Source organism: Dermochelys coriacea, chromosome 14, assembly GCF_009764565.3.
Source record: "Dermochelys coriacea isolate rDerCor1 chromosome 14, rDerCor1.pri.v4, whole genome shotgun sequence".
NCBI classification, from domain to species: Eukaryota; Metazoa; Chordata; order Testudines; family Dermochelyidae; genus Dermochelys; species Dermochelys coriacea.
Window position 1 is genome coordinate 35,880,617 of NC_050081.1, and position 19,061 is coordinate 35,899,677.

The window sequence follows — 19,061 nt, forward strand, 5'->3', positions numbered from 1 at the left end:
ATGGGTGGTAGCAGTGCTAGAATCCAGGGGAGCCCGGGCACTGTTACTTCTGCCATCATGTGTCTGGGCCTTAAGAACATTAATCTCTAATGACGGGGTCACACACTGCACTGTACGTTCACACAGGACCCTGCCTCATTCAGTCCTTTAAGGCCTGACATCTCTGATGTTTCTGGGATTCGGGCAGAAGGGGGAGGGTCAGGGGGGCTAACCTCCTGCCACCCATCCCCCCACCCCCATGTATTCTTCCTCCCCCAACACTTTCTCCTTCCTCTAAAGGATCAGAGGGTGGGGACATTAGTAGGATGGGGCGATACTCAGAGGTGGTACTGGGAATTCTCTTTTCCAGGTCTCTGGCTGGTGGGTCTTGCTCACATGCTCAGGGTCTAACTGATTACTGTATTTGGGGTCAGGAAGGAATTTTCCCCCAGATCAGATTGGCAGGGACTTTCTTTCTTTCTTTCTTTCTTTCTTTCCAATTCCTGTACAATATGGGGAGTGGGTCACCTGCAGGGATCCGCTGGGTATATCTCAATCAAATCCCTGCCATGGCAGATACTGCTGGCTCAGTGGCACCTCAGTGCCACCTGTTCTCTGCCTGTGGATTGCCACAGTTTAGTCTCCTGAGAGCTGTAACACTCTGGTCTAATTTGGCTGGTTGGGTTTGGTGTGCAATCTCTCCCGTCTGGACCCTGGAACAGATCCTGGGAAGAGATAGCAGCAACTCATTGGCATCTCGGGTGTCATTTGCTGTGGGGTAGCCCCCCCCCTCAGACTTTTCATAGCATTGTATGCTTCATGATGTTTTCCACTCCTCCCCCCCCCACACACACACCTAGACTTTGCAGGATTTCATATACTAGATAATGGTTTATCTTCAGCCTCCACCCGAATTTTTCTGAAATTATGCCCCCCCCTTAACACAGCTCAGATCCCTGGGAGCAGATTCCCAGGAGCTGCAAGATCTGAGGATCCAGGGAATCGTTTGTGCAGAGTCCAGGGGAGCTGGAACAATTTGTATAGTGGGGGTGGGGGCGCAGCTGAGAGCCATTGAACCAAACCCTGCATATGATGGAAACCACTTCAAGCGAGGGGATGCAGCAGCTCTCAGGGCAGAGTCACTTTACCGATCCCCAGCCCTTTCCCACAGGTCTCTCCCAGTCACCTGCAGGCTCCAGCTCAGGGGCCAGTGTGGGCAGAGCCCGGGGCTGCCCCAGGGGCTGGTTCCAGCCACTGGAGAAAGTCCCCACCCAGGCTGGGTACTGGGGGGCGTTGATGAAGATTTCCCCCCCTGGCACGCTGCTCTCAGTCCCGGTTCTCTGATAGTGATAGACTCAAGGAACTCAATCTATTTATCTTAACAAAGAGATGTTTAAAGGGTGACTTGATTATCATAGAATCATAGGACTTGAAGGGACCTCAAGAGGTCATCTAGTCTAGTCCCCTGCACTCATGGCAGAACTAAGTATTATCTAGACCATCCATGACAGATGTTTGTCTAACCTGCTCTTAAAAATCTCCAATGATGGAGATTCCACAACCTCCCTGGGCAATTTATTCCAGTGCCTAACAACCCTGACAGTTAGGAAGTTTATCCTAGTGTCCAACCTAAACCTCCCTTGCTGCAATTTAAGCCCATTGCTTCTTGTCTTAGCCTCAGAGGTTAAGAACAATTTTTCTCCCTCCTCCTTGTAACAACCTTTTATGTACTTGAAAGTCTATTAGTCTATAAGTATCTGCCTGGGGAACAAATATTTAATATTGGGCTTTTCAATCAGGCAGACAGGTCTAACATGATCCAATGCCTGGAAGTTGAAGCTGGAGGCATTCAGATTGGAAATAAGGTGTAAATATTTAGTAGTGAGAGTAATTAACCACTGGAATAATTTACCAAGTGTCGTGGATTCTCCTTCAGTGATAATTTTTAAATCTGGATTAGCTGTTTTTCTAAAAGATCTGTTCTAGGAATTATTTGAGGGCAGTTCCGTGACTGGTTCGGCATTCAAACCTGACTAGACACCAGAGAATCTACATAGGAGAAATCACCATAAATGCCTCGGCTGTGGGGAAAAGTTGAGTGGCAAGTCACCATTTCATACATATCAGAGAACTCACACTGGTAATCGCTCCTATAAATGGCTGGATTGTGGGAAGAGTTTCACTCAGAGTTCAGTTCTTATTTCACAGCAAGGATCCACGGCGAATGCAGAGATGCTTTGAACGTGGGAAATGTTTCATTCAGAGCTCACAACTTTTTACACGTCACAGCCCCTCTTCCCTGCTGCAGCCCTGGCTGCTCAGCTGAGTGGCCTTTCTGAGGGTTGACTAGAGAAGGAAAACTGGTTGGGGTTGGTAACTGGCATGTTTCCTCTTGACCTTGACCAAGCCTCCACCACTTCTAGTCTAGACCAACCCTGAGCATCTCAGTTATACAGTGGTCCCCAACCCCAGAAAATCAGAGTCATGAGAGCTGGAGATGAAAGTGTTGCAGACTTGGAGGGGAATTTGAATAAATCCCAAACACAGTGTGATCCTTCTCGTTTAAATCCCCGGTTCTATCTATTGGTAAAGCTGCTTCTGGCCTTTTTCCTGTCCAGCTCTGATTACTGTATTTGGGGTCAGGAAGGAATTTTCCTTCCTACTTCCTACTTTGTAGACAAGTGTTTGGTTTTTCCCCTTTCATTAGGATGATGTTAAAACTTCTGAAAATAACATGATCCTATAAGAAGATTCTAAAGGTTTAGACAGTTCAGAGGAGACCAAGTGTAAATCTGTTCTCCTGAGTCTGAGTCAGAAGGAACATGCTCTGGGATGTCACTTTCCATGAAACTAACTGTATCATACAGCCTGGTCTGTATTGTGGGTTGTTCCCTCTTTGCTGAAGGCCTTTTGGTCACATAGAATCATAGGAGTAAGGCCAGAAGAGACCACTAGATCATCTAAGCTGACCTCCCATATATCACAGGACACCAACCCCACCCTGCATCCGCACAATAAGCCCTTCAATGGAAATGTAATAGTTCACGTCTTTGGATATTAATTTAGTTTTATGTGATGAAAAGCCGATTTATCGGGGACTTCACAAGACAAATGACCCTTTTTCAGAAGAGGCCATTTTTATTTTATTTGGCCTTTTCCCCCACCCACTGCCATGAGATATTTGTGGTGTTTGAACAATTATCATTCTAAATAACCACAATAAACAAACACCAATGGGCGAGTGTGAGAGTCGCAGTCTGAGAGGCAAAGGCTGAAATGGAGATGGAGGTTACTGCCTGATCCCTGCAATGAGGTGAGATCCGGTCAGGAGACGGAAGATGTAGGAAGTGGGAGACGCAGACCTGGGAAACTGTAGGGTTTTCTCTTGAGAGCCAGATGGCTGAGAACTGTTAACTTGCTGTACTGGGGCCTGAAAGAGACAGGAACTAGCCTGAGAGTACTGAGTGAAGCCATCCCTGAGTTCCACAATGCACAGTCAACCTGTGGAACTCTTTGCCAAAGGATGTTGTAAAGGCTAAGACTATAACAGGGTTCAAAAAAGAACTAGAAAAATTCATGGAGGACAGGTCCATCAATGGCTATTAGCCAGGATGGGCAGGGATGGCATCCCTAGCCTCTGTTTGCCAGAAGCTGGGAATGGGTGACGGGATGGATCACTTGATGATTCCCTATTCTGTTCATTCCCTCTGGGGCACCTGGCATTGGCCACTGTCGGAAGACAGGACACTGGGCTAGATGGACCTTTGGTCTTTCCCAGTATGGCTTCTCTTATGTTCTTATGACAGGTTTCAGAGTAGCAGCTGTGTTAGTTTGTATTCGCAAAAAGAAAAGGAGTACTTGTGGCAGCTTAGAGACTAACAAATTTATTAGAGCATAAGCTTTCGTGAGCTACAGCTCACTTCATCGATTCACCACTCATGCATTTACCAAATGCATCCGATGAAGTGAGCTGTAGCTCACAAAAGCTTATGCTCTAATAAATTTGTTAGTCTCTAAGGTGCCACAAGTACTCCTTTTCTTTTTTCAGATATTCTTGTTAACTGCTGGAAATAGCCTACCTTGCTTGTCACCATGAAAGGTTTTCCTCCTTCCCCCCCCTGCTGCTGGTGATGGCTTATCTTAAGTGATCACTCTCCTTACAGTGTGTATGATAAACCCATTGTTTCATGTTCTCTGTGTGTGTATATCAATCTCCCCTCTGTATTTGCCACCAAATGCATCTGATGAAGTGAGCTGTAGCTCACGAAAGCTTATGCTCTAATAAATTTGTTAGTCTCTAAGGTGCCACAAGTACTCCTTTTCTTATGTTCTTATGAACAGTAAAGAGCTACAAAAGGATCAGGCTGAATGTACCAGGCAGAGTATTATTATGAATCGTGTTCATTACAACTTAAGGGCCCACTAAGAAAGGGTTTTCCTTGTGCTCAGCACTGTGCAAACAGAAGAGCAGCTCACAGCCAAGAAGGAAGCCAGGCAGGGAACTAGTCCACAGACCTGTTCAGCCCTGAAGCCAGGCTGACCCTCATCACCACGGCCAAAGTGAGAGCTAGTCTACACCAGAAGTGCTACAGCAATGCAGCTACACCGCTGCAGCGCCATGTGGTGAAGACGCTCTATGCCGATGGGAGACAGCTCTCCTGTCAGCATAATAAATCCTCCTCTGCGAGCAGCGTAAGCTGGCATGCATTTTGTCCAGACTTCAGGTGTGCATCTCTTTTCTGCACTGTTTCCAATTTTTCAACATTCTTTTTAACGTGCAGTTACCAGAACTGTATTTGCTATCTTAGTATTGGTCTCCCCAGTGCCATGGACAGAGGTAAAATGACCTCCCTACTCCTGTGTTGTACATCCAAGGGTCACATTAGCCCTTGTTGCCCCAGCATCACACTGGGAGCTCATGCTGAGTTGCTTGTCCATCATGACTCTTAAACCTTTTGCAGAGTCACTGCTTTTTCAAGGGTATTTAGGGGCCTTGAAATGCAATGCCTAGAAACCCGTCTCCACCTAAAATCCTAGCGTAAACAAACCTTAAGTAGTGTTTTTTTATTTTAGGCTGATATAATCCACTGCAGCCTTTGTCTTTGGCCTGAAGAAGGGGAGAAAAGCAGTGGGGAGAAGACATGGGATTTTAGTTGGAATGCTCTGGGTCTGTCTGCCCAGAAACATGCAGGGCTCGGGTCTGACACAGTACAAAGCACTTCCCTTGGGGCTTGGCCCCACTTGAAATGCTACAGCTGCAGCCTCCCTGCCAAATATCCCCCCTCTCCACACACACACACGCACACTCTTCCCCTGCTGCACTCTTCCTTCACTTCCAGCCTCCCCCCTTCCAGCAGCATCCTCTTTTTGGGAACCTGAAATATGGTAACCCTGTGTAAACCCCTGATAAGCAGGTGTCCCTATTGCCCAGTAGCCAGGTGGCTGGATAGGGACAGTGTGGGAACCTGGAATTCACCCAGCAACAAAGTAAAGATAAACTGTCTACATCAGGATCATGTGTTTATGCGGAGTAACCTCATTTTTGCATACAAATTGGACTCTGGGCGCTCTTCTAGTTGAATACTGTTGCTACTAGAAAACCAGTACTTGTGGCACCTTAGAGACTAACAAATTTATTAGAGCATAAGCTTTCGTGAGCTACAGCTCACTTCATCGGATGCATCCGATGAAGTGAGCTGTAGCTCACGAAAGCTTATGCTCTAATAAATTTGTTAGTCTCTAAGGTGCCACAAGTACTCCTTTTCTTTTTGCGAATACAGACTAACACAGCTGCTACTCTGAAAACTGTTGCTACTGTATTTTTCTGCTTCACCTAGAACACTGTTTTGAACATTATACTGTGTAATCATTTACTGTAGGGGGTACAATTCCCTTCAGTCCTCAGCTCCCTTTCTGGGTCCTAGACAAACCCATTGCTCGGCAGCCCCCTGCCCCTGGGGCAGCCTGGCCCAGCACTCGGGGCGGTTCTTGCCCTGCAGCCTGTCAGTGGGGGTTGGAAAGGAGGAGCCCGCCGGATCCCTGGGAGGGGGAGAAGGGGGATTTCTATGGGGACCGGGGATTGCTGCCGAGGGTCCCCAAATCCGCGGGAGTGGCGGGTCCTGGCCTCCCAGGGAGCCTGCCCGGAGCTGCAGGGGGCCGGTTTCTCAGTGACTGGGCGGTGGGTGGGATTCGCCGGGCCGGTCTCTATAGGGCAGAGAGGAGGGATTTCGGGCCGGGGCCCCCAGGCTGAGCGGGGTGTGGGGCGGGGAGGGGGGTCCTTAGCTGCTGCCCCCACCGGGCCCTGGTTCGTGCTGGGAGGGGGCGGGCTGCGCTCGCTCTGCCTGTTTATCTTCCTGGGTCAGATCCTCCATTGTGAGCCGGGGCCGGGCCGAGCCGCTGCTGCTCCCCGGCGGGGTCTGTGCGGGGAGAGACCGGCACGAACCCCCCGCCCCGCCCCGGGCTCTGCCCGCACCAGCCCCCGAGCCGGAGCCCGCAGGTGATGGGGGGACCCGGGGAAAGGGCCGGGGCCGGGCAGGACAGTGACTCTGCGCAAGCGGCCCCGCAGCCCCAGATCCCGCCGCCCCGGGAAGCGGCTCCCTGGCTGGGCAGCGCCTGGCGGAGGGACCGGAGCTGCGGCCCCAGCGGCGAGTCGCTGCCCGGACTCTGCCCAGGATCTGCTCCGGGGGCCAGCGGCGGGGGTTCGGGCAGGGGGGAGAGCGGCCGGGGGGGGAAGCATGGGCGGGCCCCAGGGCAGTTCCCTGTTGTGTCCCTGGGGCTGGGTTGTCAGGGCGGGGAGGGGAGAGAAATGAGACTGAAATGGAGTCGGGGGGGGGGATTATTGTAACCCCGTTACAAAACTCGGAGCCCCTCCCTCCCCTGAGACAGGCCCCTTGGTGCCCCAGCGATGGGTGAATCTCCCCAGCCCTGAACGGCTGCTGGGGCCCTGTTTGCTCCGTCAGAGACACCTGCTCTGAAAGGGGGCAGGATCCTGTTCTCCTGAACAGCCCCGAGTGTGACCCGCTCACACTGTCTCCCAATGCACGTGTGCCAGGCAGCCTGAGTAACCTGCTCTTGGTGTAGTCTGTGTGTGGGGGGTTACAGTGAGATCAGTCTGCTCAGATTTTGTTTCTCTTCTACATGCATAGGCTTGGAAGGATGAGATTTTTGTCGTAAATGTCAGTTTCTCCATATACACACAAAAGGTGGGTGAAAAAAATATTTCCATCAGAAATAATCGAAATGTACAGATAGGCAAAGGAATAAAATGCCGCTCTGGAATTTCTTAAGAGTTTGATTTAAAGATATTGACTTTTGACACATATTTTGACATGTGATAATGACTGTGTGTTTAACATTTGTAAAGCTTAAATTCTCAATATCTACAGTCGTTAAATAATTGTCTGACCCACCCCATAATTTCCCACAATGTAAATCAATAAAATTGAAAATAAATCCTTAAAACTAAACATTCATATTACCATTAAAATGATAAAAAAAATCAAATTCTGCCAATCCTGTACATAAATATAGCAGTACAACACATCCTGCTGCCTGACAGGAAACCCCTTCAGAGAGGGGAGCTTCAGGGGGCTGCTGGTGGGTTTCAGTTAGAAGGGCTGGAGCAGGAAATACACAGGGCCAGGGAGGTGGTGACACAGAGGGACAAACCTGCACTAACATGTTCAGTCTGTGGCATCCCTGGGGCTCTCATGTGCCCAGTTTCGTTTCTGCTCAGGTTCTACCCTGCTCACTTAGGTTACGTCCACACAGCCACTGGGAGGTGGGATTCCCAGCCCGGGTAGGTGTACATGCACTAGTTCTGCTAGAGTTAGCGCCTAAATATATGGCCTTGATAGCAGCATGGGCTAGTCACCTGAGTGTGTCCAGAAGACGCCCCTTGGGAGTGGGGTGGAAATTCTCCCATTTCTGGAACTGGAAACAAACTCCCTGGACAGGGCTAGGAAAATTGACTGGACTCCCACTGCTGGAGTCTGAACCCACCAGGCAGAGGTTGCTGTGGAATACGAAGGTGACACCCAGCAGTGAGCCCTAGGGGAGAGACCCCATCCCCTCACCCCCAGCTGCTGGGAATGGGGAGGGTGTCGGGATTCCTGTCCCTGGACCCTGCTGAGGGGCTCCACCTCTTCGATCAGCCTCTGGCTAGTAGGGGTATGACAAACGTGAAGGCCCCTGCCCTCCCCCAGTGGCTGGGGGGGACAAGGAGCTCGCTCTTTTTCCCCTCCCTGAAGCCTCCTGGCTGCTCTGAGCAGGGTGAGGGTGGGATTCTGCTACCCTTTCTCCCCCCTCCCCCCAAGAGCTTCCATTTTATCATCCCTCCTCCCCCATGAATAGTGGGATAGCCAGGGCAGCAGGTGCTGAGTGGGGGACTCTTGTTGTTTCAGGGGCTGGTGACCTTCGAGGAGGTGGCTCGGTATTTCACCCAGGGCCGGGGGCTCTGCTGCATCCCAGTCAGAGAGCCCTCTACAGGGACATCATGGAGGAGAATTACAAGACAGTGACCTCGCTGGGTAAGGGATTCCCGTCCCCTGCGTTACTGGAAGCTGGGGGTTCTCTGATGTGGCCAGTTTGGCTTCTGCTCAGGTTCTTCCCAATTCCCTTAGGTTACATCTACACAGCATCTGGGAGGTGGGATTTCCAGCTCAGGTAGATGTACATGCACTAACTCTGCTAGAGCTAGTGCCTAAAAAGAGTGGCAGAAGCATTGTGTTGTCTTGTCTGTATTCATTCATGTCTGTTCCCCTCACTTCCTGGGACTAGCTCCATCCATGGGGCAAATGTTACCCACCCACGCTGACTGAGATCTGGCTGGACCTCCCTGCCCCAAGATTTTACTTCCCTCTGGGTGTTTGGAAGGGATCTGGAGGCAGAATCCAATTTTTCCTGGTGCTCCGTGTTGTCTGTTACAAGAAGGTTATTTCTTCCAAGTATGGAGGCTCCATTTTTTCTTTAATTTATTTTTAAAACCTCTGTTTCTGGCGTCACCCTGTGGTGCTGTTGTTATACCTGGTGCAGTACGCTGTGAAATTAGAGTGAGAGAGAGGGCTTAAAAGAAAGAGGAGCCTCCATGCTTGGAGGATGAGGAAGAATATCCCAGTTCTAATGTATCATGGTGCACCGGGGACCCACTTCACAGAAGGAAAAATTAGAGAGGGGTTAGTAAATCTTCCCTTTCTCAGTCTCCCCAGCAGTTACTGTGTTGTGTTTCCCTTCTTTGCTGTTCCCCTTTCGTTCCTTTCTTCCCCGGCATGGGGGGTGACTCCTCTCTGGATTCTCTCTCTGTATTCCAGAGGGTGTTGGGATGGTGAATGAGAAGGAGAATCCACAGCAGGAAGGTGGTGAGGACGTGGGTCTGCAGGGAACAGTATTGGGAAAATCTGAGGGGAATTTTTATGAGACTCATAAACGAGGAAAAACCTGCAGAAACCAGCGCAGGTCAGAGAGGCTGCTAGGATATGACCCAGGGAAGAAAATTTGTGAACCCACCAATCATGGTGGAGATTGCAAGGACCTCAAGGAAACCACAGCCCAGCAGAGAATCCCCACAGAGGAGAGAAAAAACACATGCACTGAGTGTGGGAAAAGCTTTATTCGGAGGTCACATCTTATTTCCCATCAGAGGATCCACACTGGAGAGAAACCCTACAAGTGCCTTGATTGTGGGAGAGGTTTCAGCCAGACCGCACACCTTATTTCACATCAGAGGATTCACACGGGAGAGAAACCCTATAAGTGCCTTAAGTGTGGGAAAGGTTTCATTCAGGGTTCACATCTTCTTAGGCATGAGAGAACCCACACAGGTGAGAAACCCTATAAATGCCTGGAATGTGGGAAAAGCTTCATTCAAAGCTCAGATCTTATTTCACACCAGAGAACCCACACAGGAGAAAGAGCCTATAAGTGCCTTGACTGTGGGGAAAGTTTTGATTGGAACATGCAGCTTGTTAGACATCAGATGCACCATACAGGAGAGAAACCCTACAAATGCCTGGATTGTGGGAAAGCATTTAGTGACAGTTCAGCCCTTATTATTCACCAGAGACTCCACACGGGAGAGAAACCCTATAAATGCCTCGAATGTGGGAGAAGATTCAATCAGAACTCACTCCTTACTAGACACAAGAGAACCCACACTGGAGACAAACCCTATAAGTGCCTGGAGTGTGGGAAAAGTTTCAATCAGAGCTCATATTTAATTGCACATCAGAGAACTCACACAGGAGAGAGACCCTATATGTGCCTCGAGTGTGGGAAAAGTTTCAGTTGGAGCTCAGATCTGACTGCACATCAGAGAACCCACACAGGAGAGAGACCTTATAAGTGCCTGGAATGTGGGAAAAGATTCCTTCAAAGCTCAAATCTTAGTGTGCATCTGAGAATCCATACAGGAAAAACACCCTATAAATGCCCCGACTGTGGGAAAAACTTCAGTCAGAGTTCAAACCTGACTAGACACCAGAATACCCACATGGCAGGAAAAACCTCATAAATGCCTCGACTGTGAAAAATGTTTAGTGACAAATCACAATTTAGTACACATCAGAGAACCACACTGGAGAGAAACCTTATAAGTGCATTGATTGTGGGCGAAAATTTAATGGCAAAGCATACCTTATTACACATCAGAGAAACCCTATGGGAGAGAAGCCCTATAAATGCCTTTACTGTGCAAAAACTTTTTTTCAGAGCTCAGATCTTACTTCACAGCACAGCATCCATTTGGGACAGAAACCATATCAATTCCAGAACTGTGGGATAAATTGCAATCGTAGGTCAAACCTAATTCGACATCAGAGGATCCATACAGGAGAGACACCTTATAAATGCCCTGAGTGTGGGAAAGAGTTTAGTGACAAGTCATGCCTTATGGGACATCAGAGAATCCACACGGGAGATAGACCCTATAAATGCCTTGACTGTGGGAAAAGCTTTATTCATTTCTCACATCTTATTGTGCATCACCAAATTCATTCAGGAGAAACATCCTATTAATGCCTTGACTGGGAAAAAATTCCCTCAGAGTTCAAACGTGACTAGGTACCAGAGAATCCACATGGGAGAAATCGCCATAAATGCCTCGACTGTGGGAAAAAGTTGAGTGGCAAGTCACCACTTAATATACATCAGTGAACCCACACTGGAGATGGAACCTATAAATGGCTGGATTGTGGGAAGAGTTCAGTTCTTATTTCACAGCAAAGGATCCACAGTGAACGCAGAGATGCTTTGAATGTGAGAAATGTTTCATTCAGAACTCACAACTTTTTACAGGGCAGAGAATACGATCAGCCCCTCCCTGCTGCAGCCGTGGCTGCTGGGCCAAGGGGCCTTCCTGCCTCTGAGAGCTGTCTAGAGCAGGGAAACTGGTTGGGGTTGGTAGCTGGCACGTTTAGCCCTGACCTGGACCAAACCTCTATCACTTCTAGTCTAGACCAACCCTGAGCATCTCACTTATACAGTGGTCCCAATCTAAATTCCCTGTAAGCTGCGCGGCCAAGCAGCCACCCAGCAAGCTATCAAATGCCGCACATTTCAGGTGCCCCTCACCCCACTGCCATGCTGCTCCTGCCCTCTGCCTTGGAACTGCTCCCAGGAGCCTCCTGCTTGCTACGCAGAGCTGGTGGGGAGAGGGGGCACTGATATCAAGGTGTTCCCCGCCCTTGTACCCCATCTCTGCAGAGCGGGAGAAGGGGGAATGCGACAGGGCTCAGGAGTGGGATGGAGGGAGCTTGCTGGTGGCTGCTGCCATGTCTCTTTTGAGTGTCAGTCTACCTAAAAGGCCACATACTTAAAGGAACAATGTATGTCTCTCTCTCTCTCTCTCTCACACACACACACAGACACACACACACACATGCTGTGTGTCTCTCTCACGCTCACACACCTCCCAACATATACTTGTGTTGTTGTTGTTACTTCTTGAGACTTCCTGCAATGCACATATATTCTCTGTCATTTTATTCTTTCAAAGTTCTGTTATTTGAGTTTTTTGACTGGTCTATGCATTTCATAACTTTTATTTCTCTTTTTCGCTTAAATTTAATTCTTTGAGTAGTGAGTTCTAAAATGCCTAACCTGTCCTGGCTGGAGTAATTATCCCTATGGTATCTTATTAAAAATATATATTATATCTAGGTTTTTTGTTTCTACTGGTGGCGCACAGCCGCACATTACTTCGGTAATTCGGTGCACATAACAAAATTCATTCCACACATGGATGGAAAAAATTAGAGGGAACACTGGTTTCAACCCCCACCAAATCAGACTCCTGAGGGCTGGAGATGAAAGCGTTGCAGACCTGGAGGGGGAATTTGACTCAATCCCAAACACAGTGTGATTGTTCTGACCCTAAATCTCAGTTTCCATCTATGGGTAAAGCAGCTTCTGGCCTTTTTCCTGCCCAGCTTAGATTGTTTTCAGATGGGAGTTTGTGTTTTCTCCTTTAATTAGGATGACATTAATACTTTTGTAAGTAACATGACCATAGAAGGAGGCTCCGAATGGGACAGGTGTAGACAGTTCAGAGGAGAAAATGGGTAAGTGTGTTCTCCTGATTTTGAATCATCTGGGACATGCTCTGGGATGTTGATTTATATGAACCTGGGGTGTTTTACAGCCCGTCCTGTATTGTGGGTTAATCTCTATTTGCTGAAGGCCGTTTGATCCCATAGTAGGATATTAGTTTTGTTTTACAGGACATAGTGGAGATTTATTGGAGACTTCATATGACAAAGGACCATTTGCCAGGACACTCTCTTACTTTACTTGTACCATTTTCCAACACTTTGCCATGAGATTTTAGTTTGTTTGAACAATGATTATTATAAATCACCAGCAGCACAACCACTGATGGGGCCAGTCACACATCACCTCCATACTGGTGCACATAATAAAATTCATTGCGTAGGTGGATGGGAAAAATTAGAGGGAACCCTTGGTGGGGCGTGGAGAAGGAGAGAGACATACCTGTCTTCTCTCAGGTGTTTAAAGTTACTGTAGCCTGCGTGGATAAAACTGTAAAGGTCCTGGGCCAAAGGCCGTTATCTGGGATTTCTCTCCCTGCCCTGTCAGCAGCTCCACTCTCCAACCATTCTGAGGCACGGCCATCATCCCAATTCCACCATCACAATGTGTCCAGGAGGGTGATGGGGGAGGACCGCTTAGGAATCGGAGCATCCTTGGCCTTCAGCTTGCTACAGCAGTGCCTGAACTGATGACAATTACCCAAAGGACCACTAACGTCCACCAGAACGTGTTCCCTTTCCACTAAAAAAGAATCTAGGAATTTCACTGACAAATGAACTTTGTTAATTGCGAGTGAAGACTGCCTGGTGGTATCTCAGGCCATTCCAGAGCTTGGAGTTCCGCAAACCTCAAACCTCTGAAAAGCCTGAAACACAGAGCTAAGGGACACACCAAAACAACGTCAGTCATTTGGGCTATGTCCCCATACGCCCAATGCGCACACGCACTCCCGCTCAGCCTGTACAGAGCATGCTAGCACTGAGACACTAGGGTACATGACAATGGTAGGACAGAATCTATCCTCTTCTTTTTGCTATGGCAGATCTTGGTTTTAGGTGAGCTGTCGTGCACAGGAGCTGCCTGCACCAGTGCAAACACAGAGCCTGCTGAATAGAAACAACCTACACTTGTGAAATTTAACAGCCCCTTCCCGCTCATGCCGAGGAGGATCCAACAGTACACTTTAATTTACCCATAGCCCATGGACCACGCTCATCCCCCACCTATCTGCTGACAGTCTTCATGGCAAGAAGCTCACTGGAATCAGGCTGCCTTCTCTGTGTGTTAGTACTGTTAAATAGATGTAAAGTTTATAAGAGTGTGTTTAGATTTTATAAGCTGCTTTTAAGATGCTGCTGCAGGCATTATTCTTGTTATAAGGGGATATAAAGTGTCTGCTCTGTAATTGTGTAAGTCAGCAAACAGGAAAGAAACATCATCTGGTGTAAAAACCTCACTTCCTACAGAAGGAATGACATTTTCTCTGGTGCCGGGCAAATTACTGGACATCAACTATGGTAAAGTACTGGTCTCGGGAAGGCACATCAGCAGCAGATGACCCATTGGACATCATAAAACAAAAGACTCTGTTAATTGCTCTTCCTGCCCCACCCCCATGAGTTAAGTTAACATGAGTTAAGGCTATGCAGGCAAATTTCTACTGTTAGGGGAGTCGCAAAGAAAGAAGAATAAAAAAAAAATCCCCTGAAAAGAAGTACTAAATTGTCTCTATGTTGCTGGACTTTGCAAGGACAAGATTTCTACGCAAAAGCATGGGATCCCCAGCTATACAGCCTGGGATAGCCTTAAAAGACTTGTAAAGGTTACTTATGATACAAACTTTTCTTACTTTTTGGAACTAAAGATTGTAACTCATTCATATGTATATGTTTAACTGCTTTAACCTTGTAAACAACTCCCATTTATTTTCCTTAGTTAATAAATCTTGCTGGTTTATTACTGGATTGGCTACAAGTGTTGTCTTTGGTATAAGATCTATGGTGAAATTGACCTGGGGTAAGTGACCAGTCCTATGGGACTGGGAGTAACGAGAATATTGTTGTGATTTTGGGTATAAGGGACCATCTATTACCAAAGAAAGCTCACCTAGAGGGCAAGAAAGACGAGTGTCCAAGGAGGCTGTCTGTGACTCCATGGTTAGGCTACTGGGGCCTGAAGAGTTTACTCTTAATATCTGGTTGGTGAAATCTAAGTATAGAACTCAGCTGGGGTTTGGGCCCTGTCTGCGGTAGTCTGCCCCAAGGTTGGCATTCATGCTCGAGCTGCTGAATGACAGCTTGACACTAAGCCAAATATCCCTGCCCAGTTTTCTTTTTTTTAACTTTTCCTCATAGGGTTTCTAAACCTTTCATTTGTGCTGCTCTCCTCTGGCCTCTCTCCAATTTATCCCCATCTTTCCTAAAGCTATTTCAGGGCCTGTGCATTTCTGCTCAGCTTCGATTCCATTCCCCAAAAATCCAAAAAAAGAACCTTTTGACAGATTTTAGCAACATGCTTCTATTTCTCCCCAGGGCCAGATTCAAACTTCCAGGGCTTGGCTGTTACTCGGGTTCAGTGGCTGTAACTGTTGCCTTGAACCCCTTGAGGTCTTGTTTATCATCTCTGGCTAGCAAGACCTTTTGACCCTCTGTCCGACACTCACCTATCAAGAGAGCTAAACTCTCTGGCAAATATTGTGTTTTGTTTTGCTTATCCCAAGGGACAGCAGTTGCCATACACTAAGTAGGGTAAGTGTTGAATGACTGTGACCATTGTGGTCAGGATGAAGGACATGGTTTGACCCTGAGGGCAGCACAAAAAACATTGGTAGACTCCCTCTACTCTACGAAAAGCTGTTTCTTTGGGGGGTGCTGTATCTCCAGAACCCAGAGCTATAATGACCATAATTTTGGTCACTGACCCAAAGTGTCCACATTGAAACAGTAAGCTGGCCTTCACTTAACCATCAGCTGGTGCTCCAGTAGAACTGTGTGTTAGAATCCTACGCAAAGGATCTTTCTGGTTCCATGAGTGAGAAAAGGTGAAAAATACTGGGGGTGAATCATTGGCTGTGCAACAGGTCTGAACCTGGGAGTTTGGGTTTTGTTGAATACTGGGCTATGTTCCGGTGGGAGAGGAGGGCTGTTTGAATGGGACAAACTACATCTCCCAGATACGGGGGCTAATCTTCTCTGGAGATGAGCGGGAGCAACTAGGCCCATGTTAAATTAGTAATGACAGGGAAGGGTGCTAAGAAGGCACATGCAGTACAAATGCAACTCAGCATGCCACAAACAAATTGAGCCCATGTGGCAAAGGATGTGAAAAGGGGGAAAAAAATCAGCTGCTTTGTACCAAACACTGGGAATCTGGGGGACAGGCAGAAAGGAGCTGGAGGTTCTCCCTGATGAGAAGAAATTTGATAGAATTGGCTTTACTGAAAATTGGTGGGAGGATCCTTGCGATTGCAACATTAAAATCTCTGTTTACAACCTGTTTCGCAAAGACAGATTGGGCATTACCTGATTTAGAGTGATTGATAACTCGGAACTCCAAGACCTTGAATGCACGTGGTTCAGTGTCTTTTTCTCCTTCTTTGTTTCCCATCCACCAGCTCAGCAGTAGCTGGTCTTCCCACCATCTTCTGTCTTATATCCGATCATGGCTTCCGTCCTCTTTAGTCCATTTTATTCTATGACATTTTTCACCATGTCTAGTCAACGCAGCCTCAGTCTTCCTCTATTTCTAATTGCTTGGTACTCCGGTTTGCATTGTACCCTGTATAATGTCACAGCAATCTGACTGTTGAACAGCTGCGTCCCCTCAATTCTCCAACCTGGGATACCTTTTACACTGCTTCACTATGACAGCAGCCACTTCTGGTCTGCTGACACACAGCTTCAAGCATGCAAAGTGCCTCCATCTTATTGTAGGAGTGCTACAGCCGGCTACTCCTGAATTACACTGCAGAGTAACACCACCAAATTCCTAATCCCAGACTTGCCTCCTGGACAACACAAGCTCATATAAAGCCCATTAATTCATGAATAGAGAATGATACGTACAAATCCTGTTATCTCAAGTGGCGTTTCCCAAACACTTCAATCCAAACACACTGGTTTAGATACAACAATAAAACAAGGTTTATTAACTCCAGAAAGGTAGATTTTAAATGATTACAAGTAATGAGGCAGAAAAGTCAGAATTGGTTACAAAGAAATACAAGGTAAAACGCAACTAATACCTAACAACAAGTGAAATGAATGTAAAGCAAAAAATCTCTCTCACCATATGCTTTAGCAGTCTGGTTGGCTGGAATCCTTTCAGCCAGGACCCCTCCCCCACTTCAAAGCAGTGTCTTTTCTTCAGGTGTTGTGGCTGCTGTGGACAGAAAGGGGAGATCACTTGGGGTGTCTGTTCTGACGCTTATCCATTTTTCTGCTCTTTGAGAATGAACTCCAGCTGGGGTTCAGGAGACAGAAAAAAATCTGTAGGGACGGGAACCTCCAGCTGTTTCTTAGCCAAGATATAAATTTCTCACTCACACCCTTTTTCCTGCCAAAGAATGACCACTTAGCCAAGAGACAGTCCATTTGATTTAATTGACACCTGGCTAAAACAACAGTTTGCCCTATGCCTCTGAAGAACTGGTTTGTGCCTGCTTTTCTAAACTTGGAACATGTCTTAGTCACGTCATACAGTAGAATCTTATAACTTTACATAAAATTCTGCCACACATATTTTACCAGGGCAATAATGTTAGCAAATTATGAGTTTTCACAAGGCATACTTTGTACAAAATGTATCATAGTCTTGTAAAAGGGGTGACCATTAGGTTACAGACTGTCACAAGGCCATGTGTGATTTCTGGTCCATTGTTGACCCAGTTGCAAGTTGTCTTTCTTTAATCTTCTGTAACAGCATTATTTCTTGCCCTACACATTTTCTTACCACTTCATCTTTTACTTTCTGCAGTCTTGAAGCTTTCAATATTCCCATCAACCAGCTCATTTCTGCAATCAATATCCTTTCATGCATTAGTTTTCCTCATACTTCAACTCCACAAGATATGCAGGGCCAAAAACATTTTAATATAAAAATCAGCACATATGAGACAACTGTTGAGCCAATACTGCTGTACGGGTCACAATGTCAGTGCATGGCTCAATGTACTAACTTATAAAGCCCAGAAGAAGATCCTGGTGTGGGTTTGTGATAGGCCATTGAATCAAACTAGAGGAGTTACTCCATAAGCACCTGTCTGTAATTTCTGGAAAGAAAAATTGTGTTGATTATGGATTACTCCAGTTTGGGAGACATATGCTGGAGGTTTCATGTAGCCAGGGGTAAAACATCATTAGATTGTCTAAAAATTATAAATGGCAGTTTTTTAAAACAAAAGATATTGCCCCTCAAAAGAGGTAATTATTTTGGACCTCATGATGGATAATCACTGGACTGGAAGTGGGTGATTGCCTAGGGATCAATGATCATTACCTGATTACATTCAATATGGGCAAACAAAGGTTAGTCCCAACCAGTAACATGTATATGCTTGGTACTTCAAAAGGAGAAATTTCCCAAACCTAAGGAAAATTATGAGCAAAATTGACTGGAAAGAAAAAATTAGACAGAAAAAATGTGATTGAAAATGGAGATTTCTTTAAGAAGAGTTATTAGATGGCAACAACATAAACAAACAAAATCCAACATGATTCTACAGTTGAGAAAGAGGGCAACTTTGACTAAAAGCCCATCCTGGTTCAATGGTGAAGTAAAGGCAGCAATTAGAAATAAAAAAGCAACATAGAATGAATGGAAAAAAGAGGAAATAGATAGCAATTGATATGCATTAGAAGTTGTGAAGTGTAGAAAATGGATATGGGATCTAAAGACATCAGGGAATAACCCATGACTGGCAAGGCTAAGGGCAGTAAGAAGGAGCTGGTAAAGTATATTAGGAACAAAAGAAACCCTAACAATGGTATAGGCCCATTACTATCTGGAGAAAGTAAAATTGTTAATAAGGATGCAAAAATGGCAGAAGTGTTTAATAAAGATTTCTGTTCTGTGTTTGGAAAGAAACAAGATGATGTGCTTGTTTCACATGAAGATGAAGAAATACTTTCCAGTCCATTAGTTACTAAGGAGGATGTTCAACAACATTTACTAAGGATAAACATTTTCCCATCAGCTAGGCCTGGATAACTTCCACTTCAGAGTTCTAAAAGAGCTTTCTGAGGAGAACTCTGCCCCAAAGATATTAATTTTTAAAAAATTGTGGAATAACAGGGAAATTCCTGAAAAATTCCAAAAAGGCAATTGGGATGACCTGGATAACTATAGGCCTCTTAACCTGACATCAATCCTGGGTAAAATAATGGAAAAGGTAATTTGGAATATAATTAATACTTAGTTAAAGAATAGGACCATAATTAATGCCAGTCAATATGCTTTATAGAAAATAGGTCTTGTCAAACAAATCTGATTTCATTCTTTGAGGAGATGAAACATTTGGTTGATAAAGATAACTGGGTAGA

The 19,061-nt window shown here is 46.4% G+C and overlaps 2 protein-coding genes across 9 annotated transcripts in view; both read left to right on the forward strand.

Annotated features, from left to right (window-relative positions):
* LOC119842642 (zinc finger protein 239-like) overlaps window positions 1–19,061 on the forward strand; it is a 1,225,455-nt gene that overhangs the window by 1,184,242 nt on the left and 22,152 nt on the right. The window contains exons 1-4 of one of the 5 annotated variants that reach the window (XM_038371040.2): window positions 5,883–6,475; window positions 7,125–7,181; window positions 8,382–8,507; window positions 9,288–10,500. In XM_038371040.2, the coding sequence (XP_038226968.2) occupies window positions 8,474–8,507; window positions 9,288–10,486 (1,233 nt within the window). In that variant the 5' untranslated portion in view covers window positions 5,883–6,475; window positions 7,125–7,181; window positions 8,382–8,473 and the 3' untranslated portion in view covers window positions 10,487–10,500. Of the gene's footprint in view, window positions 1–5,882; window positions 6,476–7,124; window positions 7,182–8,381; window positions 8,508–9,287; window positions 10,501–19,061 lie in introns of those variants that run through there. The other 4 variants (XR_006275572.1, XM_043496897.1, XM_043496896.1 and 1 more) reach the window with 4 other exon arrangements.
* Window positions 1–19,061, forward strand: part of LOC119843367 (zinc finger protein 664-like) — a 1,158,238-nt gene that overhangs the window by 1,035,376 nt on the left and 103,801 nt on the right. The window lies entirely within an intron of this gene.